At 35.3% G+C, this 22,553-nt stretch overlaps 1 protein-coding gene across 3 annotated transcripts in view; it reads left to right on the top strand.

The window, feature by feature from the left end:
• The window catches only part of HMCN1 (hemicentin 1), a 487,951-nt gene that overhangs the window by 350,047 nt on the left and 115,351 nt on the right, over positions 1-22,553 (top strand). For all 3 annotated transcript variants that reach the window (XM_072648379.1, XM_072648380.1, XM_072648381.1), the window contains exons 51-62: positions 2,362-2,475; positions 3,468-3,613; positions 6,368-6,518; positions 9,886-10,080; positions 11,400-11,513; positions 13,216-13,403; positions 14,761-14,857; positions 17,405-17,566; positions 19,182-19,295; positions 19,399-19,601; positions 20,085-20,166; positions 20,279-20,410. In XM_072648379.1, the coding sequence (XP_072504480.1) occupies positions 2,362-2,475; positions 3,468-3,613; positions 6,368-6,518; positions 9,886-10,080; positions 11,400-11,513; positions 13,216-13,403; positions 14,761-14,857; positions 17,405-17,566; positions 19,182-19,295; positions 19,399-19,601; positions 20,085-20,166; positions 20,279-20,410 (1,698 nt within the window). The remainder of the gene's footprint in view (positions 1-2,361; positions 2,476-3,467; positions 3,614-6,367; positions 6,519-9,885; positions 10,081-11,399; positions 11,514-13,215; positions 13,404-14,760; positions 14,858-17,404; positions 17,567-19,181; positions 19,296-19,398; positions 19,602-20,084; positions 20,167-20,278; positions 20,411-22,553) is intronic.

The following is a 22,553-nucleotide window of genomic DNA, read 5'->3' as shown; positions in this document are numbered from 1 at the left end:
CATGCTGTCCCAGGGAGCAGGGTCCCTCATGAGCAATATCCTTTACAGTCACAAGAGATCAGGGGATCTTCCTAGGTAAGGACCAGAGCAAAGTTCAGGAGAATAGTGACCACACTTCTCCACGGATCTTACCACTTTGGAAGCACTGAAAACTTCCAACACCTCAGAACTAGCTCTGAAAAGAGAGTGTGGAAAAAGTCTGAAGATTGGGACCATCCTCCTCACCACAAACCCAACCTTGGAAGCAAAGTTCAACTTTAATATGAAGTTTACAATCAAGAAATAGGCTAGGAAAATGAGCTAACAACAAAAAAAGAACTGATCATAAAAAGCTTCAGCGGTGACATGGAAGATCAAGATACAAACTCAGAAGATAATGATGTCAGAACAGCTACAAAGCAAAGTCATAAAGAAAAAACGTGAATTAGATACAAGCCCAACAAAAATTCCTGAAAGAGCTAAAAAAAAAGATTTTCAAAGTCAAATAAAAGTGTTAGAGAAAAAATTTGGAAAAGAAATGATAGCAATGCAAGAAAATCATGAATAAACAAGTAACAGATTGGTAAAAGAGGCACAAAAAAACCCTGAAGAAAATAGCAATTTAAAAAACAGAATTATCCATATAGAAAAAAAGAAGTACAAAACATTCCTGGCTAAAATTATTACTTAAAAAGCAGAACTGGCCAAAAGGGAAAAGAGGTACAAAAACTCACTGAAGGAAGTAATTCCTTAGAAATTAGAATTAGGCAAGTGGAAGTCAATGATTTCATGAGACATCAAGAAACAATAAAACAAAAGAATGAAAAAAATAGAAGAAAATGTGAAATGTCACTGGAAAAAAACTGACCTGGAAAATAGAGTGAGAAGAGATAATTTAAGAATTATTGGACTGCCTGAAAGCCATGATCAAAGAAAAAAGCCCTACACATCAAATTTCAAGAAATTATTAAAGAAAACTGCCCTGATATCCCAGATCCAGAAAGTAAAATTGAAATCAAAAGAATCCACCGATCACCTCTTTTAATAGATATCAAAACAAAAACTCTCAGAAATATTATGCCAAATTTCAGAGCTCCTAGGTTGAAGAGAAAAATGCTTCAAACAGCTAGAAAGATATCAAATATCTTGGAGCTACATTCAGGATCACACAAGATTTTGCAGCTTCCATGTTAAAGAAGTAAAGGATTTGGAATATGACATTCCAGAAAGAAAAGGAGCTAGGGTTAACAACCAAGAATAACCAAGAGAACCCAACAAAACTACCCAACAAAACTCAGTATAATCCTTCAGGGGAAAAATGGATATTTAATGATAGAGGACTTTCAAGCATTCCTGATAAAAAGACCAGAGCTGAACAGAAAATCTGACTTTCAAATATAAGACTCAAGAGACGGATAAAAAGGTAAACATGAAAGAGAAATCATAAGAAACTCAATAAAGTTAAACTATTTACATTCCCATATGGGAAGATGAGTCTTGTAACACCTAAGAGCCTTCTCATTATTAGGATGATTAGGACTCTATGCAAACAGGGCTCTATGTAAATAGAATCTCTCTATGGGAAGGATTCAGTTATGTTGGGATGATCTTTAAAAAAAAAAAAAAAGGATGGGTGAAAAAGTAGGATGCCCTGGGAGAAGAGGGAAGGAAAAGGAAAAATGAGAAAAATTATCTCACATATATAGGGGAGAGGGAAATGGTGGGTAGGCAGGCAATGCTCTCATCCAAACTGGTTCAAAGAGGGAAGAATATATATGTGTGTATATAATATATATACATATATGTATGTGCATATGTTTCATATATATTCATGTATATGTATATATGTGTGTGTGTCTATATACACACATATGCACAATTTGTTATAGAAATCTAGCTTACCAAACAGCGTGGTAAGAAGGGAAGGGTAAAAGAGAAAGTATATGGGTGTGATAAAACAGAGGGCAGATTAAGAGAGGCAGCGGGCAGAAGCAAAACAGACTTTTAAGAAGGAATAGGATAAAAACAGACAGAGAAAAAGAAACAGAAGAAAACAGAACAGAGTTAAGTGTGTAGTTAGTAATCATAACTGTGAATATGAATGATTTGAATTCACCCATAAAATGGAAACAGAATAGATTGGAAATCAGACTCCAATAATATATTGTTTACAGGAAACAAATTTGAAACAGAGAGTGAAAATAAGAAGCTGGAGCAGAATCTAATATATTTCAGTAGAAGTAAAGGCCTTCTATTAATTTACATCAGACTTTATTCAAAATTTCTTTCTAAGGATAATCTGGAAGAAGGATAAGGCAAGAGTTATGTTGCAAAACCAGTAACTGTTCAGAGTTCAGGTTTTTAAATTCTTGGTTTTTACAGGAGGAAGGACTCTGCAGATCTTAAATGCTCAGGAGGACCATGCTGGTAGATACTCTTGTGTAGCTACTAATGAAGCTGGGGAAATGGTAAAACACTATGAAGTGAAAGTCTATAGTAAGTATAATTAAGTACTATTAATATATTCCCTTTTCCCTATAGTCCCAGTGGCTTAAATATGGAGAAATGATTTATTTTGGGTGCTTACCCAAAATTGGGTCATTTCTAATTTTTTAAGCTTCTCATTTTTACTGTCTATATTATCCTCTATCCTGTCATTGCCTCTTTATAGCCCAAAGCATTGTTTGAATGCATGTGATTTTATCAGCAGTGAGGAATGTAAGGTCATTAATGATCTCTAGTTCCATGAGAAAGTGGTAGATAAATAAAATGCGCAATTTTTTATACAATAAAATATAATATAGCTAACTATAAGTAGTAATAATTGTATTATGATGTTTTTCTGGTATTGCTTTATGATTTATATGAATTGGTGTATATTCTTTGATGGAATCCCCTTTGTGACTATCAAATTATGCATTTGTTACCTGGGCTTAGGGATGTGGCTGTGAAATAACCCATAAAGAAATTGACCTTTTGGCATTGGCATTGTTCTAATAAAGAAAAATAGAAATCCTTCATAGTACATATCCACACAGCAATGTTTTATCAGTGTTGAATAGGTACTTAAGGAGTACATGATAATAATAACCAGCATTTATATAATATTTAAATGTGTCACCTCATTAAGTCTCACAGTAACCTTGGGATTATAGAGATTATTATTCCCTTTTTTATAGCTGAAGAAAGTTAAATTCAGAGGGAATGAGGGATTTGTCCATGGCCACACAGCTAAGCAAATGTTAAAATGTTAAAGTTAAGTAAAATGTTAAAAATCAAGATGTGGATCCAGCTTTTCTAGACTCCATTCCACCATTCTATCCATGGTGCCTCATAAGCCTTTACTCCAAAAACTGTAAAGCACTGCCTTCCTTTTCTTGTCAATTTCTTGCCAAAGAATTCTAAGTATGTTTGAAATATTATGTAGGGTATCATTCATACACGGAAGTGCCTGAATTTTTCACTTTCCAAAATTTATTCTTGTATAGTTCCACCTCTAATTAATAGAGGAGACCTCTTGGGGCCAGGTCTTTCTCCCAAAGAAGTGAAGATCAAAGTCAACAACAGCCTAACCCTGGAATGTGAAGCTTATGCGATTCCTGCTCCTGCCCTCAGCTGGTACAAGGATGGACAGGCCAGTCACCAATTTTTTCTAATGTTTTAGTAAATGCCTTGGGATAGTTTTTAAAAAGTATACTTAAGTATAGTCTGCGTGTACATAGTTACTCTGTTTCTAAAGGAAATTCAAGGAAGATTGTGAAATTTTAAAATTGGTGTGCTATTAACAGACATAAATATTATTCTGTAGAATTACACGTAATTTTACATTTATATTTGAGGTGTTTGTGGTTCTTATTTTTAAAATTTATTGATATCTTCAGTTTTCAGATTGCCTTTATCTCCTAATCATTCTTCCCAGTGAGCCAACTCTTGTTACAAATAATAAAAAAGAGAAAAAAAATTGTTCAGTAAAACTAACTAGCACATCAGCCAAGTCCAGTATGATTTTCAGGATTCCATACCTGTGGTCTCCTACCTCTCCAAAGAAGGGAAGAAAGTACATTCTCATAAGTCTTGTTTAGGACCAAGCTTGGTTATTGTAATTTCTTAGAATATAGTTTTTATTTTTCTATTGTTTATGAAAATTTGTCCAAGTACAGAGGATTTTCTTTCCTTATAGAGGTAGTGATTAGGCCTTGTCAAGCTCAATCAAAAGAAATACCAATCAGCAAAATTATTTTTAAATTATTTAATTTAATAATAATTTAAATTATTTATAAATTTGTAAATTATTTAATTTAAATTATTGCAGATTTGTTTAAATTATTGCAGATTGTTATCTGCAATAAAATTGCAGGTCTTAAATTTGTAGTTTCCTCTCTAACCAACCTAACTCTTTAATAAATCAGTTCATGAAGCTGCAAGTAACCATTAAATACTTATAACACTCTGAGGCAATGAAAACTTTTAAAATAAAGCACAGTTCATTTAGACTTGTGATCAGACCACATTTTATTTTTCATCCACTAGGAGTTTTTTTTCCATGAATTTCCTTAAGATTTGACTGTTGATGTGGTTAGACCAAAACAGAATTTTATTACAGATTTGAATAACTAAGAGACTGATGTTTGTGCTGTTTTGCACATAATTAGCCAAATGAGCAAAATATGATTTGGAGAATTTGAATTCTTGGTCATGTTTTGAAATGACCAAAGAACACAGATTGATTTTGCAGATCCCAGATGGATTTTACAACACTGGCAGCTAGAGAAATTATCTCAGCTTAGATAACAAGTAAGTTTCATCTGGAAGGCATTGCAGGAGACTAAGGGAACTCCCACCATGCTGTGTGTTTACAATTTCTTCTCCAATTGTGACTATGTCTCATAATTGATTATCAAGTCTATATGTAAGTTCCTTTGAAATGGAGAGAGCACATTTTTATTTTACAGTCATCTTTTCTTGTCCTTCATTTGATAATTCAATGCTTATGATGTTTTTCTTACTCTTGAGGTGAAAGAAGAGATCTTTTACTGGGAAAAGCAATTATTTTTGTTCTGGAGCTTTATTTTTAAGTCTAAGCTTTAAAGTTGACTCCTATATATGACTTCTTAAGTTACTCTATTTCTGGCTCTTTTCCCCCTCTTTAAGTAGACACAGTAATATAATAAAATCTTGAATTACCAAGTTACTCATCTGTTTTTTCTTCTTTCTGCTACTAACCATCTCTAGAAGAGTGAAACAGGAAGCAGGAGACTGTTGAATATGGTTGCTTATTAACAACTGCCACAAAAATTTCATTGGTGCTGTCTAATATGAGCTTGGAGATTGATTATATGGTAGTCTCATTTGTTCATGGTCTCACTTTTCTTTGTTGGCACAAATAAGTGAAATTTAACTATACCTTGTCAACTTTTAAAAGATATTGAAAAGAACTGCTAATATTTAAGCACACATGAGAAACATTGTAACAAAGCCCCCTAAAGGCAAGAATTAATAATATATTAGCTCTAACTGGTGTTATTGATAAGACACCAAGTCATAGGTGTACTTATAAAAGCATATTAGAGCTGGAAATTTTCAGCCAATAATGAGGAACCCTGATGTATTCAACAGAGAAGAAATTTTGACTTTGGTATCTACTCAATGTGTAACAGTTCTTTCAAAAATGTTTTCTTTTGAAACACAGTAATTTTACTGAGAAGCATGATTAACTGACAATTCCAGTTGTAACAATTCTAATGTTTCTTTTCCAATATGGTGATAATTTCTAAGAATTAAATTTTATCACAAAGAAATACAGTATTTATCAATTTATTTCAAATACAGTTCAAAATTATTTCCATTGCCATAGCATTTCTGAAAAAATTCAAGACAAACTGCAGTAATTAAAATTCACCTTAAAGAAAAACATAATTAATTAGGGAGATCTTGATTAGGACAGGTGGATTTTTTTCTTATCATAGGAAGGAAAGTGGGTGATGAATTTTTCAGAGAATACTGCCATCTGTCTTGCTTAAAATACTAAATCAAGCATTGTGAAATGGGAAGAGTATTGAATTTAAAACAAAAAAACAAACACCTGCATTCCAGTCCACATACCGACAGTGACAAAACTTGGACTTAAACTTCTCTAAGCTTCAGTTTCCTCACCTATAGATGGGAATACTATTACTTGTACTACCTACCTCAAAGGATTATAATAAGGATGAAATGAAACAATTGATTTGAAAACACAGAAATTCCAACTATTATTTCCATATTTTCTTGAAAACCTGTTAAAAATGATTAGGTGATCTATTAGAAAAAGGGAGAAGACAATATAGTATCTGTAAAATAAGATGAGTATGTGGTGCCTCATGCTAACATTGTTTGCATTGAATCACAGCTCCTTAAATCAGACGATCACGTTAGTATTGCTGTCAATGGACGCACGCTTCAGATAAAGGAGGCTCAAGTGTCAGACACTGGTCGATATACATGTGTAGCATCTAACATCGCTGGAGAAGATGAATTAGAATTTGATGTGAATATACAAGGTAACAAGAAAATAAGTGAATGTTCCAGCCTTGTTAATAAAATATAGATGGTTCAGATATTTGTGGGGTTCACATACAGTTTCAGTTATCATCTCAATAGAATTGACTTTCAGATCTAAACTCTTGTCTCTCCGCCTGGGCACCAGACCCACATTAATTACATGCTATCAGATAGATGTTTCCAACTGAATATCCTACACATCTCAAACTCAACATGTCTAAAACAGAACTTGTGACTTTCCCCCAGAAACTCACTCTCATTCCAGACTTTCTTATTTCTGTTGAGGGCAGCAGCATCCTACCAGTCACTCCGGTTCTCAACATCAAAGTCATCTTCATTTTCTCACACATTTAATCAAGCACAAAATAATTTTGAGTTTACTATAACATTTCTTCTAATTGCTCTAGGAAACTCTCAGAGTCTATGTATTGCTGAAAAGGTGCTCATCTGCACTGGGAATTGCCTGTACTAGGAAAATCTCAGATCCAGCCCCAGGCCCTTTGCTTAGCTTTTAAATCCCATTACAATTTGGCCACAGCACATCTTACCCGACTGATTTTCACATTATTGCCAGTCACTCATTCCAAATCCCAACCAATTGCCGTACTTGCCCTCCCATTACCCATCTCTAATACACAGAAATGTCCCTTGTACCTAGAATGTAAGCCCTTCTCATACCAAGCCTCGGAAACTTCCTAGTTTCCTTCAAAGCTCAGCTCAAATATCACATCCAACATGAGGCTTTTCTTGATGCCCCAAACTATTAGTGTCTCCCCAATTACTTTGTATTTAATTTGCTATTATACCTAACAGAATGTAAGCTTTTTTAAGGGCAGAGACTGTTTCTGTCTGTCTTTGTATCAACAGAACCTAGCACAGTGCCTAGCCCCAGCTAAGTGCATCATAAACATCTTCTTGTTGGTTGGCTGACTGATTGACCTTTTAGTGACCTTTTGTGGATAATTAAATTGTAAGACCCTTAAGGTAAAGGACTTTATTTATCTGTCTATGTCTCTCCACCTCTAGGAGAGTGTCTTGTACATAGGAAGGAGTCAATAAATGTGTTAAATTAAATTCAATTTGGAAAACTTAGTCCTTTCTTTTTTTTTTGGAGGCAATTGGGATTAAGTGACTTTCCCTGGTCACACAGCCAGTAAGGGTCTAATTGGATTTGAACTCAGATCCTCCTGACTCTAGGGGCAGTGCTCTCTATCCACTGAACTATCTAGTTGCCTCTTAGAAAACACATTTCTTAGAAATATCTCTCATCCCAGTCACTAGTGTTTCAGTAGTACATATCACGGAATCAGAATTAAAGAATTTCAGAGTAGGAAGAGAATTCAATGGCCCTCTGGGTTAGTCATATCCAAACAAGAATTCCCACTACAGTATACCCAACAAGTATATATCCAGGTTCTGCTTGAAGACGTCCAGTGAGGAATGATGGGCCACTTGCTGCATCAGCACATTCCCCTTTCGGATTAGTCTAATTATTAGGATGCTTTTTCCTGAGGTCAAGCCTAAATCTGCTTATTTGAAACTCCCATCCCTTGCTCCTCATTCCAGGGTGAACAAATCTATTACTCTTCTGCATGACAGCCCTTCAGATACTTGAAGAAAGCAATCAGGTTCTCCCTGAGTCTTTCTTAATCAAGCTTAATCTAGCTCTCATTCCTTCACCCAGTCTTCATATGTCATGGATTCAAGGCCCTTCACCATTTTGGCAGCCCTGTTCCAGACTTTCTACAACTTATTCATGTCCTTTCAAATTGTTCTCAGAAATTAACACAATATTCTTTCAGTGGTCTTACCAAGGAAGGGACTCTCATTTCTCTAATTCTGGAAGCCAGATCTTTCGTAATGCAGCCACAATCACTCTTGCTTTTTGGTTGATGTATCACACTGCTGACTCACATTCAGTTTACTCAAACCAGAACTCCCAGTTTGTTTTCATGCACACGGCTGCTTTGTCATTCCTTTCCTTTTCTGTTGCTGTGAAGTTGATTTCTTGGACCCATGCTGAACTTTACATTTTTTCCTATTAAGTTTGATCTCATTACTTTCAGGCTATTATTTTGTCCTGCTGTCTGCTTCTTGTACCTTATCAGCCAATGTGTTATTCCAGCTTCGTAAAATCCACAAATCAAAGTTATTAATGCATATATTGCATAGCTCAGGACCACTGATAGATCCCATGGGCACTCCATTAAAACCCTCCCTTCTAGCTGATAGTGGTCCATTAATGACTTTTCTTTAGACATAACCATTTAAGCATTTATTAACCCACCCAGATGTATTGTTGTCTACCTCACATCTTCCTTCCATGTCTACAAGAATGTTATCAGAAACTCTATCTATCAGATGTTTTACTCAAGACTTCTTAATGTACTGTGACTGTCCTAAAAGTGTCTGGAAGATACTTTCCCTTAGAATTCCTAGTTTTCTCTTTGGCTCTGCTCATGTGGCCCCTTCTGCATGAAGCCTTTTCTGATCCCTCCCTCTGCCTTCCACCTAGTTACAAGTCTTCTCACCAACAAAATTAATCTTTTACTCATTTTATATGTTGGCTCTCCTGATAAAATGTAAGCTTGAAGTCAGAGACTGATTGTGTCTGTATCCCCAGCACCTAACATATCGTTGCATATGCAGACTATTAAGAAATATGTGTTGATTGTTTGATGCAAAGAGAATTCTAGCAAAAGTCTAGCAAAAGCCAAGATTGCTGACTTTTAGTGATCCTTGCTCGCTTTGGATAATCATTGCTTCACTATCTAAATACTTTTGAACCATCCATTTAAGAAATGTTTTCTACAGTTTTACCAGAAATAGTAATTAAGTTCCCCAGCCTATATTTTTCATACTCTTGCTTCTTCCCTTTTTTTAAAAAAAATATAACAATTTTCCTTCTCCAACCACCTTGTAATGCATTTCCCACTGTCCAAAACGTTTAAAAATCACAGACACTAGCAATCACATCTGCCAGTTTTTTCAGGCCCTTTGGACATAGTTCATGTAGGCTTTGTGATCTGAGATCACTGAAGGCAGCTAGCTACTCTTTTCTAACACCTCATTTATCTTTAGTTTCAAGTCCCTGTAGACTCTTTTCACTCTTTTCTTTCCAGTGCAAAACAAAATAGCAACAAAGTAAGCATTTAGGTATTCAGCCTTTTCACCATCATCCTTTATCTTTATCCCAATATACATAAGACATTAGTCATCTTTCCTCTGATCCTTCTATCCCCAGTATAACTCAAAAAACACACACACAACAAAACACCTTTTTGTATCCTTTGTTATCAGATTTAATACTCCCTTAAAATTTAGTGTGATTTAAATATGTGTCTAAATGTTCCTTTCTCTCCATAGTTCCACCCAGTTTTCAGAAACTCTGGGAAATTGGAAACATGCTGGATACAGGCCGAAGTGGAGAAGCCAAAGATGTGATCATCAACAATCCCATTTCGCTTTACTGTGAAACAAATGCTGTTCCTCCTCCCACTCTTACATGGTTTAAAGATGGTTATCCTTTGACTTCTAGTGATAAAGTCTTAATATTACCAGGTAACAGTTGTTAGAGATCATATACTAATCTGAATGTCTGTCATCCTGATTCACCTTTACTTATTAGACTAGCTTCCTAGAGGGGTTTTAGATGCTATGTATACCCTTGTAAAGTCAGAGCTGAGATCAAGAAATAAGCTAGTTGCTGAAGGATGCTGACTAAATTTCCTTGTCTCTACTTTCAGGCCACTCTAGTCACTTAGCTTATTTGTGTCTTTGGTTATTCTATAACAGTGATGGGATGATCAGACTTATTTCTTCATACTGTTAATTGCAAATTCTGAAAAGAATTTAAAAATTATTACTAACCAGTTCAAAGACAGCAAGCATCAATTCTAGGTAACAGAAAACATTATTTCCAATATTTCATTTCCTGCATGTTTCTTTGGTTAAAAGGAAGAATACAAGTGTTCACAAACTGGCCAGGGCACATTATTTATTTACTTTATGCAGAACTGTCACTAGCAATTTTGTCATTCAGGGTAGGTAAACTTCACAAAATGTGGCAAACAGAATAGGCCTTTCAAATCAAATTTTTAAGAAAAATTCACTTGAGGAAAACCTGAGAAAAACACACAAAGCATTGTTGGGGAATGAGAGAGAATGTTTTATGTCATTTTCTCTCTTCACTTGCTGCTGCCTCTTTTTCTGATGTTCCCTATCTCCATATTCCCCAAAAGGGGAGAAAGCAAAAATCAGTCCCTCTATCAGGGAGTGCTAGAGATCCTGGTGTCCTGTCCTCAGGACTTATTGACTCTTCGCTTCCTATTTTAATTAATTTTGCTTGCTAATCATGAGCCACAATCAGTTGTTTCCATGCTACTGAAAAAGTGTAAATGCTGTCAAAACCCTTTAAACTATGGTGCCTTTGAAGAAAGCCCACATCACACGTCATAGTTACAGTTCTGACTATGTGTGTATTGGCTTTTTTAATATCGGCATTTTTTTATAAGTTCACCATCTTAGAGGGAGTTTCTTTTATATCAGCAATTAGTGGTTTCTATATTTGCTCTGTTGGCAGGGAGAGTGGAAGCTGTCCCGTGCATATGGGTTGTGTAGCAAGAGGAGTACTATTATTGTCACCCAGTATGTTTACAATGAAATAAAGCATTGGTTGACAGTGTTGTTAACAGAGATTTTTAGATTAATTGGTCATTAAGACTCAATTTATAGTTGATGAAAGAACACTGAAAAAATATTTACTGTAATTACGTGATGTAAAAACTTAAACACACAGATTTAGGAGAATAAGACATTATAAAATACGGTTTCTAATTTCAGAACATGTTTTGTTGTTATTTTGTTTGCTTTTTCCTCAGGAGGACGAGTGTTACAGATTCCCCGGGCCCAGGTGGAAGATGCTGGTCGATATACCTGTGTTGCTGTAAATGAGGCTGGAGAAGATTCCCTTCAGTATGACATCCGTGTGCTCTGTGAGTTTGTCTTAACTTTCTTTTTCTGGTGTGGCAGAAAGAATACTAAGTCTAGAATCAGAGAACCTGAATTCAGATTCTAGCTTTACCATTTACTACCTGTGTGATGTTGGGCAAGTCACTTCATCTCTCTAGGCCTCAGTTTCCTCATCTATAAGATGAGGACTTTACTCTGGATGATCTTTGAGATCTCTAAGGTGCTTTGATCCTATGATCCTGTCTTTGAGAGTACTAGTGTCAGTCAGTAAATACTTAAGTGCCTTCTGAGTGCCATGCACCAAGTGCTAGGGATAAAAAGAAATGGAAAAGGGAGTCCTTGTTTTCAAGGAGCTCAGTCTAATGCGGGAAATAAAAATATGTAAACAACTAAAACTGGATGGAGGGAGGAAGAAAGAGCATACCCAGCTTGATGAAGTCCTGCAGTCTGGAGGGAAATGATGAAGTTGCTGCCCTGGGCCCCTTCCTTGAAGAGAAGATCTGGAAGGAGCTTTCTACTGTCCAAACAGCCTATTCTCCAGTCAGATGGACAGCCCCAGGGACAGGTTACTGAGAAGGTGTGAGTTTCTGAGTTGATGTGATCTCACAGGAAGATCTTCCAGTATGGCTACTTGAAACCAAATCAGTGGTTTGAGTGAATTTTTCACTCTCTTTTTGACTTTGACATTTCAGCTTATTATGTATGCAAAAATAAATTATTCATTTTGTATGCATTTAGTATTATAATTTAAAGCAGAGGTCTACAAACTAGGGGCCCAAGGGCCAAATCTAGCCTACCATGTACAGTTTTGAGTTGACTGTTCTTTTTTACATTTTTAAATAAAATAAAGCTTTTTTTAAAAACAATAAATCATTCTTAGTTCACTGAATGGATTTAGCCAATGGCCATAGTTTGGAACCCTGACCTAAAGAATATTATAAGCAGTATAAATTTTAATATTGTATATTTTCAGCCCAACAGAGTATATTGATACTCTTTTTTATTTTTGTTCTACATCATTCATTATTCTTGCCAAGACTTTGCCATATCATTTGTATACTGCAAATGCAGTCTATACTGTTTGCCAACTATAAAATTGTAAGCAATGAAAGCTCGCAAACAAATCAGATAATTATTGTTTGATTTTTTTTTTAAAAGTATTTTCATTCTACAAAAGAATTCAACATAGGTTTCCTTTTAATAAGTACCTTCCCTAGTATATTTACTATATAATCGACTTTGCCAAAAATACCTGAATATATACAAACTTTCCAAGAATGTCTGTTTAAAGTAAGGGTAATAATTTACAACTCAATTTTATAGTACCATTTTAACTGAGTATTATATTTCAGTAACACTTAGAAATTAGTTTGGAAATAGTACTAAAAAGTTCTGGATTTCTGTAGGTTAAAAAAAAAGCAACAAGGCTAATGTAGTTGTCCAAAGTGATTCATATCCTGGTCCATTGGCATATGATTGTAAGTGTTTTGGGAATATAGAATAAAATCCCTACTGAGTAGTTAAGTCTCAATAAAAATCTAGGTCCCTTTGGATTTAAAATCTGACTTGATAGGCTTTATACTCTAGCCTGAGAGTCTGTACACATGTATAATTTCTTTTTCTCAAAAATCACATAAAATTCCTCTAAACCTGTCTAAAATCTAGAATAATTTGAAAAAGACTTGCCTTCCCATTGTCAAAATCTTGATTGCACTCTCTTCTTAGTGCCACCATCCATTAAAGGAGCTGACAACGATTTACCTGACGAGGTCACTGTGCTGGTCAACAAGACTGCACTGATGGATTGTGTATCAAGTGGCAATCCAGTACCAAGCAATTCCTGGCAAAAGGATGGACAGTTCTTGGTAGAAGATGACCGCCATATATTTCTATCCAATGGAAGAACTTTACAGGTAAAAGGCAATTGCCCCAAAGCAGGACAACTTGACAGGGAAAAGAGAACTACCACACTTGAAAATTATCTAGCTTTTGTTTCTATTTGCACTTGAAAATTATAAAGGAATCTGGCACACTTGACCCTTGCTGGAATGCTACCTTCAGGTTCTATATCATATGACAGCGAAATACCGTATTGCAATGATGGTTTTTAGTAATAAAGCCCTTGAAACCTAAGGTAGACATACTAGATTAATAGAATATATAAAATGTTAAACTCTTTGGAGACATATATGTGTGTGTATATTTTCTCTTTAAAAACAAAAGTGTCTTAAACATAGTGCTAGTTAATAAAAGTCTATAGAATTAACCCAGTTTTGCTTTTGGAAAATTGGAAGTGTTACACCCAGACTCCAGTGAACTCTGAGGAGCGTTGTTATAGATTCTAGATTCCATAGTTTGCATTTGTCTTTGGCCACATCATTACTTTCAGAAATATTATGTGCATTTACGCTCACTAAAGATCAGAGCTACATTTGAGAATGTGTTTGGCACTTTGAGAAATTAATTAGCCCCACTGAGGCACTGGTGGATTTGTTACTTAGGAATTCAACATAATAACATGGCCTGAAACTATTAGCATATCATGAAAAATGCCTAACATATACCTTGGGAGTTATTTTTATACTAGGGGTATCAAGTTCAGTGCCCAAAAAATGCCTTGAATTCTTAAATCATCCTCTGAAATCCCAAATGTAGCTTTTGATGACCTCTTTACCTAGTACAGAGAACAGAGTCCAAGAAATCTATGTGTTTAGAAGCTTCTTTTACATGGAAAGATACCTCAGGATGAAACTAGTCATGGATGGGATTTCCTTTCCTAAAATTAAACAACAACAATAGATAAATAACCAGATACTTAAGATGATCAGTGAAGTAATATGATCTATAGAACCTGCAGAAACCTTTTTCTCCTCCTTTACAGAGACAAGTGGTACAGTGATTACTGGACCTAAAGTCAGGAAGGCTGACAAATCCAGCCTCAGACATTTAGTAGCTAACTCTAGGCAAGTCACTTTTCCTCTGTTTGCCTCAGTTTTCTCAACTAGTGAAATGGACATAATAATAGCACCTCACAGAGTTGTTGTAAAGATCCAAGAGGTAATACTTGTTTAAAAAAAAAGCTTACCATGGTCCCTGAAAATACATAGTAGGTGCTATATAAATGTTTACTTTCCCCATGTTCTGATCGTAACTGGGAAGGAAAGGTACTGTTCAGTCTTGAAAATATTATGTTGATGGAAACTATTGAATATGTGCTTATGTAAATATCCTCCTAAATTATTTCATTTGTAGTATCTTCTTTTTCCTTAGATACTAAATTCCCAAATAGCAGATATTGGAAGGTATGTGTGTGTTGCAGAGAACATAGCTGGAAGTACCAAAAAATATTTTAACCTAAATGTACACGGTAAGATATCACTTCTAAAGTATCTGCTACTTTATGTTTGGCAAATCAGGAAAACCATATTTCTGAATTCTTGGAACTGTATGCATTTTTATTCCATGATCTTCATGTTAGCCTCTCTCCCTTTTTCTTTATTCCTTTTTGATATGAATACCCTCAGTGATGCTGTTTCCTATCCAACTAGCAGGCAATGCAGATTTTAGATCTCACAGGCAGGGCAGATACTTGCCTGTTGTGTCAATAACTCAAGAGAAAGTAGTTATGCCTTTGCAGATGCAGCCATAATTAGGACTGAAATCCCAAAGACTACAAAATAAGGTTGATATTAGCACATGGGTTCTAAAATTGTAAAAATGCATAGTTAACCTTTGCTTACAATAGTTTTCTCTGTACTACTGCAGCATAACAGTGTCAGTGAATTCCATGTAATGTGGTAGAAACAATGTTGGAACTGGAGAAATACGGCTCCAGATCATTACCCGCGATAAGTTAGGATAGCTTTGCTCATACTCAAGTGAGATAGTACTTGAGTGTGATAGCATTGCAGACAGCTTATCACATTGGCTGAACTTACTGTGAGGTATGTAGGAGAACATGAAGATGGGTAACTGATAAGTCTCTCAGTAGAATGTAAGAGCTCCACAGTGAGGGTCTCCCTCTGTTTCTTCTGCATAGCCCTGGCTGCCAGTGCTGTCCTTGTATACCTCTGGCAGATCTCTATGCCAAGGCCTGGATACAGACTTAAAGCAAAGAGTACGTGGGTTGATATGACATGTTACCGACTGAACATAGGGCTGTACAACTTAGCTGTAGAGAAAGAATATATGGTAGCTAATTATATGCTTTGAGAACTGTTACATTCTTTAGGCACTTGGTTGCTAATTAGTATTCTGTTGGTAATAAAAAGACTTAAAGGAAAGTATGAAAAAAACTTATTTCTATGTAGCAGTTTCTTCAGGATTTTAAAAGGATCTCTAGATCATTGCTTATAATGTTTTTTTGAAAAAAAATATATCCCTGACCCAAATATAAGTTGGTTAAAATAGAAGCTAGTTTATGAATTCTAGTGGGTGGTAGTTTTGGGGAAATTTTATCTGGCAAAGGATTTCTGTTAAGCGTCATAGAAATTTATTTTGGGTAAGCATACAGGATGGGCCAGCTAGATGGTGTAGTCAATAGAGCACTGGGTTTGAAATCAGGAAGATTCATCTTCCTGAGTTCAAATCCAGCCTCAGACACTATGTGATCCTGGGATGCCAGCTGTGTGACTCCGGCCAAGTCACTTACCTCTGTTTGCCTCAGTTCTTCAACTGTAAAATGAGCTGGAGAAGGAAATGGTAAATCCCTCCAGTGTCTTTGCCAAGAAAAGATCAAAATGGGGTCACAGAGAGTTGGACACAACTGAAAACAACTGAATAACAACAAGAGAAGCATACATGGGAGAATTTTGCACGTATCAGTTTGGAATTTTATTTTAAAGATACTTGAGATCTTTCAATTAAGCACGGCATTTAATTTGGAAGAAAAAATTTAATTTGCTTTTTCTAGGATTTTAGACACTTTTTTCTTATAGATCTATTTGTCCAGCCAGTAGGCATAGGGAATGACAGGTAATGAAGAGAATCTAAAAACTTACTTCTTAACTTTGTAGGTTGGAATTTTTTCTTTAACTATTCAGTGCTATCTTTAATTCCTTAATATCAATTAGGAAGAACTGGATTATCTGCTTGTACATTTTAAAACTCCACTTTAAATGGGGAAAAATTAACTCTCCTTAAACTATACCTTCTCTTAGCTACTAAAGAATAATGAATTTTCTGTTTGGTTTCAGGGCTTTTAATTTGATTTTACCATTGAGGTCCATTTTATTATTGTTCAACAAACTTAATTGTGTTAAAAAATTTGGCACCTAATCTTGAAACCAATTTTTTAAAATTATATACAATTATAGTTTAGTGTCTCCTAGACTTTAGATCACACTCAGAGTACATAGAGACAGTTAATGAGTGTTTGCTAAGTAAATGAATAAATGACTTACTGACACCATGGAGTCATAAAGTTAATGTAGTTCTTTCACTCTAGGAATGGAGAAAAAGGAATTTTGAATGAAAATATAAAAGAAGAATGAACATCTGCAGGAAAGAAACAAAAAGATTGTATAACTCTGTACCTTGACAACAGCCTTAAACAAAGCCAGTTTTTTCAGTATAAATACACTGTAGCATAGTTCTGTTTAGATTTAGAAATTCTTGTCCTCCCTTGCTATTGGGGAAGAATTATTTCTGCCAAACTCCCATGTAGGAAAGAAGCTGCAGACAAAATTGGTGGAGACATTAGGGGATTCTAAATAGGAAGGATGACAGCTGGATTGGTTTTCATCACACAATTTTTAGATCCCTGCAGAAACCAGTGGACCAGTTCTTAAATACAAACAATGTATTTTCTTCAGTGCTTTGGCAGCATACAGTGGCTGGACTTGTGTGGAGGAAATTGGGGAGTACTTACTGCTGACAATGTTGGATGAAATTTTTAATGTATTTACTGTTGTAGTTCCTCCAAGTATCATTGGTACTAATCCTGAAAATCTGACTGTGGTGGTGAATAATTTCATCTCTTTGGCCTGTGAGGCCACTGGTTTTCCACCTCCTGATCTCAGCTGGCTCAAGAATGGAAAATCCATCAGCTTGAGCAATAATGCTCTCATTGTGCCTGGTAAGGAAGCTATTTTTCTGATAACCTGGGGAAAACCTTCTCCCCTTCCATTCATCTTAACAAGAATGACAATTTAGTACACTGCTTTTTAAATTTTTGAAGATCTCCACTTAAAAAAAACTAAATCACATACTTTTCTAAACCCATAGCAGGTGGCTTAGCGGATAATGTGCTAGACCTGTGTTCAAATCCCACCTCAGACAGTTACTGGCTGTGTGACCTTGGGCACGTCACTCCACCTAATGTCTTCTTCAGTTTCTTCACCTGTAAAATGGAGATAGTAAATAGCACTTACATCCTAGAGTTGTGGAAGGGATAAAATTATATACGTGAAAAACACTTTGCATACCTCAAAGCATTATAGAAATGCTAGCTTGTGGTAGTAATAACAATAACTTTCATTTATATAGGAAATTTTACTTTTTCTTACTTTAGTAAGAAAGGCATCATACTGGAGTGGAGAGTGGATAGAATTGGTTTTGCAACCAGGACAACCTGGGTTAAGAAAACAAATCTAACACACTACCTGTGTGATCCCAGGCAAGTTATGTAACTTATCAACTCTCTGGACAACTCTAAAAGTCTAAGTTACTGAGAAGGTGCCAATAAACATTTGTAGGGGGATTTTTCTTTCTTGGGACTTCCATATACAAATGAAATCACAGAAAATCTTTTGTCCCTTCTTACTATTGTGCTTTTCAAATCTGAGAACTGAACTGCATTGAACTTCTTATGAAAATGATAGAGAAATAGGCAGCAATTTTATGCAATTCAATTTTAATTACAATATTTACAACATCACAGTGTTACCTTATAGAATATGGAAAAGGTGTGGTGGGGATGGAATCAACAATTCTGAAATTTTTCAAAGTATTTACAAATCAACTTGGGAGCCAAGGAAGATCATTTTTAAAAGGTGTTGTTCTTTGGTTCATAGGCGATATTGGATATTGGTTTTTAATTGTATAAAACTTCAAATATGCAGTGCATTGTTAACATCCCTGAACTCTTGGTGGGGAAGGCTATAGGGAACAGGGAATGAATCACATGAGATCCAAATGTTAGAGCCAAGTCACTTGATGCCACTTTCTTTTTCACTTCATGTTCAATTTTAGCTTCAAGATCCAAGTGTGATTTTTTTAAAATCCAAGTTGACTAGATTTAAAAAAAAAATCACAATGTATTTGATCAACACTAATAAGCTTAGAAATTGGAAAACAAGATTGTAAGATCCTTAGCATTGCAGACTACTTTATAATGAATTTGCTGTCTGAAGAGCCTCTTCTTCTATGTAAGTAGAGTAGAGGCAAGATTTAACTCAATATTTATTTTAAAAAAAACTTTAGAAAGTTATAATTACTGATTGTTTGTCAGTATGTATATTATACAGTTCTCATTTCTCCCCATCATATAAGGAAGAAAATCCTGTGAATTATGTCACTTATAGGTAAGGTGATAGTAGAAATAAGAAGAGAATAGAGAATGAATTCCTTCCTTTTCATCATTAAAACCCTTCTTAAAGATGGGTCATTTTAAAATGTCTACCAGATTAATGTAATAACCAGATTGATCCTTATACTGTCTTTGATTTTTTATTTCTTCTGATACAATTCAGGTGGCAGAAGTCTTCAAATTATACGGGCCAAAATATCTGATGGTGGGGAATACACATGTATAGCAATGAACCAAGCTGGCGAAAGCAAGAAAAAAATTTCCCTGACCGTTTACGGTTTGTTTTCACTGTACTCCAAAAATATTCTCATTATTGAATCTAGAAGAAAGTTTTTCATCCAAATTAATTTTAAAATCTTACTTTTTTTTTCTTCCTTCAGTTCCCCCAAGCATTAAAGATCATGGCAGTGAATCTGTTTCTGTAATTAATGTACGAGAAGGATCTCCAGTGTCATTGGAGTGTGAGTCGAATGCTGTTCCACCTCCAGTCATAACCTGGTATAAGAATGGGCGGATGATCATGGAATCTGCTAACTTGGAGATTTTAGGGGATGGACAAATGCTACACATAAAGGGGGCTGAGGTACATTGTTCTCCTCTGCATGGCATTTCGTATTGAAATGGGGGTGGGGGAAATGGTGGCCGTGTGATCCTTCTCTGTGATGAATGTAATTTTCATAAAAGCAAAGTAGTGTTGTCAGATAGCCTGGGTTCTGGTTCAAGCTCTCTAACTGACTTGAGTACTTTGGACCCCAGTTTCTTCATCTGTACAATTAGGGGATTAGACAGAGAACTGTCTAAAGGAATTATCCACACCTATGAGATCACACATTTATCCAAGTATCATTCTACTCTTCTGTTGCTTTGGTTTTGTGAGTTTGAAGCCCTTTAACTTGATTAAACTTACTTCTCACTGAAAATAGATTTGGCAATTGAAACAATAAAGACTGGATCTTTTAAAGCATAAAATATCTAGAAATTTTTGTCATATTTCATACCATATACAATGTGATCATTCATAACTGGATGGAAAACATTAAATAATAAGTTTTTTGTTATTTTTTAGGTGTCTGATACAGGCCAATATGTATGTAGGGCTACAAATGTAGCAGGGCAAGATGATAAAAATTTCCATCTTAGTATTTATGGTAAGTATCTGTATTGAATTACTATTTGTTTTAGGATATGAATGAGAAGACAGTTTTTCTGGAATTAATGTAGTGAACCCATACATTAAATAGTACTTCTTTGTCATTATAGTACCACCCAGGATAGAAGGACCCCAAGAAGAGGAAGTTGTTGAGACTATCAGTAATCCTGTGACTCTCGCATGTGATGCTACTGGAATCCCTCCACCTACTCTGATATGGTTGAAGAATGGAAAGCCAATAGGTAATGTAACTGTGAACATTAAACTTTGTTTGCTTTTACTTATATTGATAGACAAAAATGCAAATTGTCAATGTTAATGCATAAAATTTATCCCCATGGAATTTTGCAGTATTAGACTGCCCCACTACTGTAGCCTTTCAGGATCTCTCCCTCCCAACTTTTGTCACTGACAAATTTGAGGACTGCACCTTGATTTAGGATTATGCCTTCCTCTCACAGTAATAATTAACTTTGACAATTACCCATCCTTGATGTATATAAAGGTAGCAAATGGTCATGTCAGTATGATTACTCCTAATACCAGTGCAAACTGAAGACTGCACTGTCAAAGCTCTGTCATCTGATCTATATCACCACCATTTGTGTGAAGCCTGGACAACTTCATAGAATCTGCCGGATTCCCTTTCATTGCCTTCAAAAACCCAGTTGTTAGTGTATGTGTGTATGTGTGTGTGTGTGTGTGTACATATATATATATATGTATATATATATGTATGTTACAGCTATTATTCTTATTAACCAATTCATCAACTTATATATTCACCAGTTAATCAACCAACTAACCAATATTTCTTAAATATATTACAGGGGAAAAAAGTTTGACATAATAACTCAACAAATCATAGAATTTTGGTGTTAGGAGAAACTTAGTAGGTGCCTAGGCCAAACAAAACATGAAAGGAATCCCCAGCATAATATATCCAACATTGGTAATGTAGTTTGTATTTGAAAACTTTCATTGAGGGCCAACTCTCACTCTCCACTTCCCGAGTTATCTCATTCCACTCTTGGACAGTTCTAATTATTTGGAAAAATTTCCTAACATCAAGCCTGAATTGGTCTTTTTGAAACTTCTGTTCATTGCTCCTGGTTCTGTCTTCTAGAACCAAATCTTATACCTTTTCTACATGACAGTCTGTCAAGTACTTAAAGATAGCTCTCTTTTTTACACTGCATCTTCTCCCCTCCAGATAATAAACTTCTCCAGTTCCTTCTATCAGTCTTCATGTACCATAGACTCAAAATTCTCCATAATCCAGACTGGCCTTTTCTGAATATTCCAGCTTCTCAAAATCCTTGTTTAAACTGTGAGACCCAGAACCGAACACAGACCTCACCAGAGCGGAATACAAACCTATTATCTTCTTATTGCTGGAAGCTATGTTCATCTTAGTTCAGTCCAACTTTGTGTTGAATTTTTTGGATGCCACATCACACTGCTGACTCATGTTTACAGTAGATTAATCCACTAAAACCAGTAGATCTTTTTTTCTATAAACTGCTATTAAACCATTCCTCTCCATTTTGCTTCCTTCATATGCAATTCTATTCTAATCCACCTCTTATCCAGTCTATTTTTGAATAAAATTTACCCACCCACAGTCATATTCAAGTCATTTGCTTGATCCCACCAAATCTTAGTGATACCAAGCAGTCAAATTTGCATCTTTGAGTTAGGATGTCTAGTTTCTCTCACTTATAGACTGAACTACAGATATTTTTATATAGACATTTAAGACCATTAGTTTTTCTACTGATTCCTTTCTTGGATATTTGCATTCTGGGAATTTATAGACATCTTGAGTTATATTCTTCTTCCTTCATTATTGTACTTCTCTGTGGTGGCTAGTTTGGTAGCACAGAAATATGCATTTTCTCCCTTCTCCATTCTTTTCAGTTTAATACCTTCTTGATTTGACCTGCAAGACCATAGGTAAATAAATATATTCTTACCAGGTGTTGTTAGGTATACTCAGTCCCTGAGTAGGAGTCTGTAACTTGTGTAATTTAAGCCATTATCCAGAATTCCAGAAGGCACACTGAGGTAGCATATATGTATATTTATATATTTCAATATACATATACAGTTATTCAATCACATAGAAAGTTGCAACATACACTACACTTCTAGCTATCAGTAAGAAAATAATTGTTATACTAAATCAGTTTTAAAATTAAATATTGGCAGATGGCAATGCTATAGAAAACATTTTCTAAATTTCAAAAACTCTAGATTAAATATCCATGCCATATATGCAAGCTTCTCGTCGGCAGGAAACATACCTTATGTATCTCTTTGTCTTCCCTTATGCCCATCATATCACATCCTATATAGCTACTTAATGAATGTTTGTTGAATGAT

Source organism: Notamacropus eugenii, chromosome 2 (genome assembly GCF_028372415.1).
Source record: "Notamacropus eugenii isolate mMacEug1 chromosome 2, mMacEug1.pri_v2, whole genome shotgun sequence".
In the NCBI taxonomy this organism is placed as follows: domain Eukaryota; kingdom Metazoa; phylum Chordata; class Mammalia; order Diprotodontia; family Macropodidae; genus Notamacropus; species Notamacropus eugenii.
The sequence above is the reverse complement of the archived record's forward strand: the minus strand, read 5'-3'. Positions and strand labels throughout refer to the sequence as shown.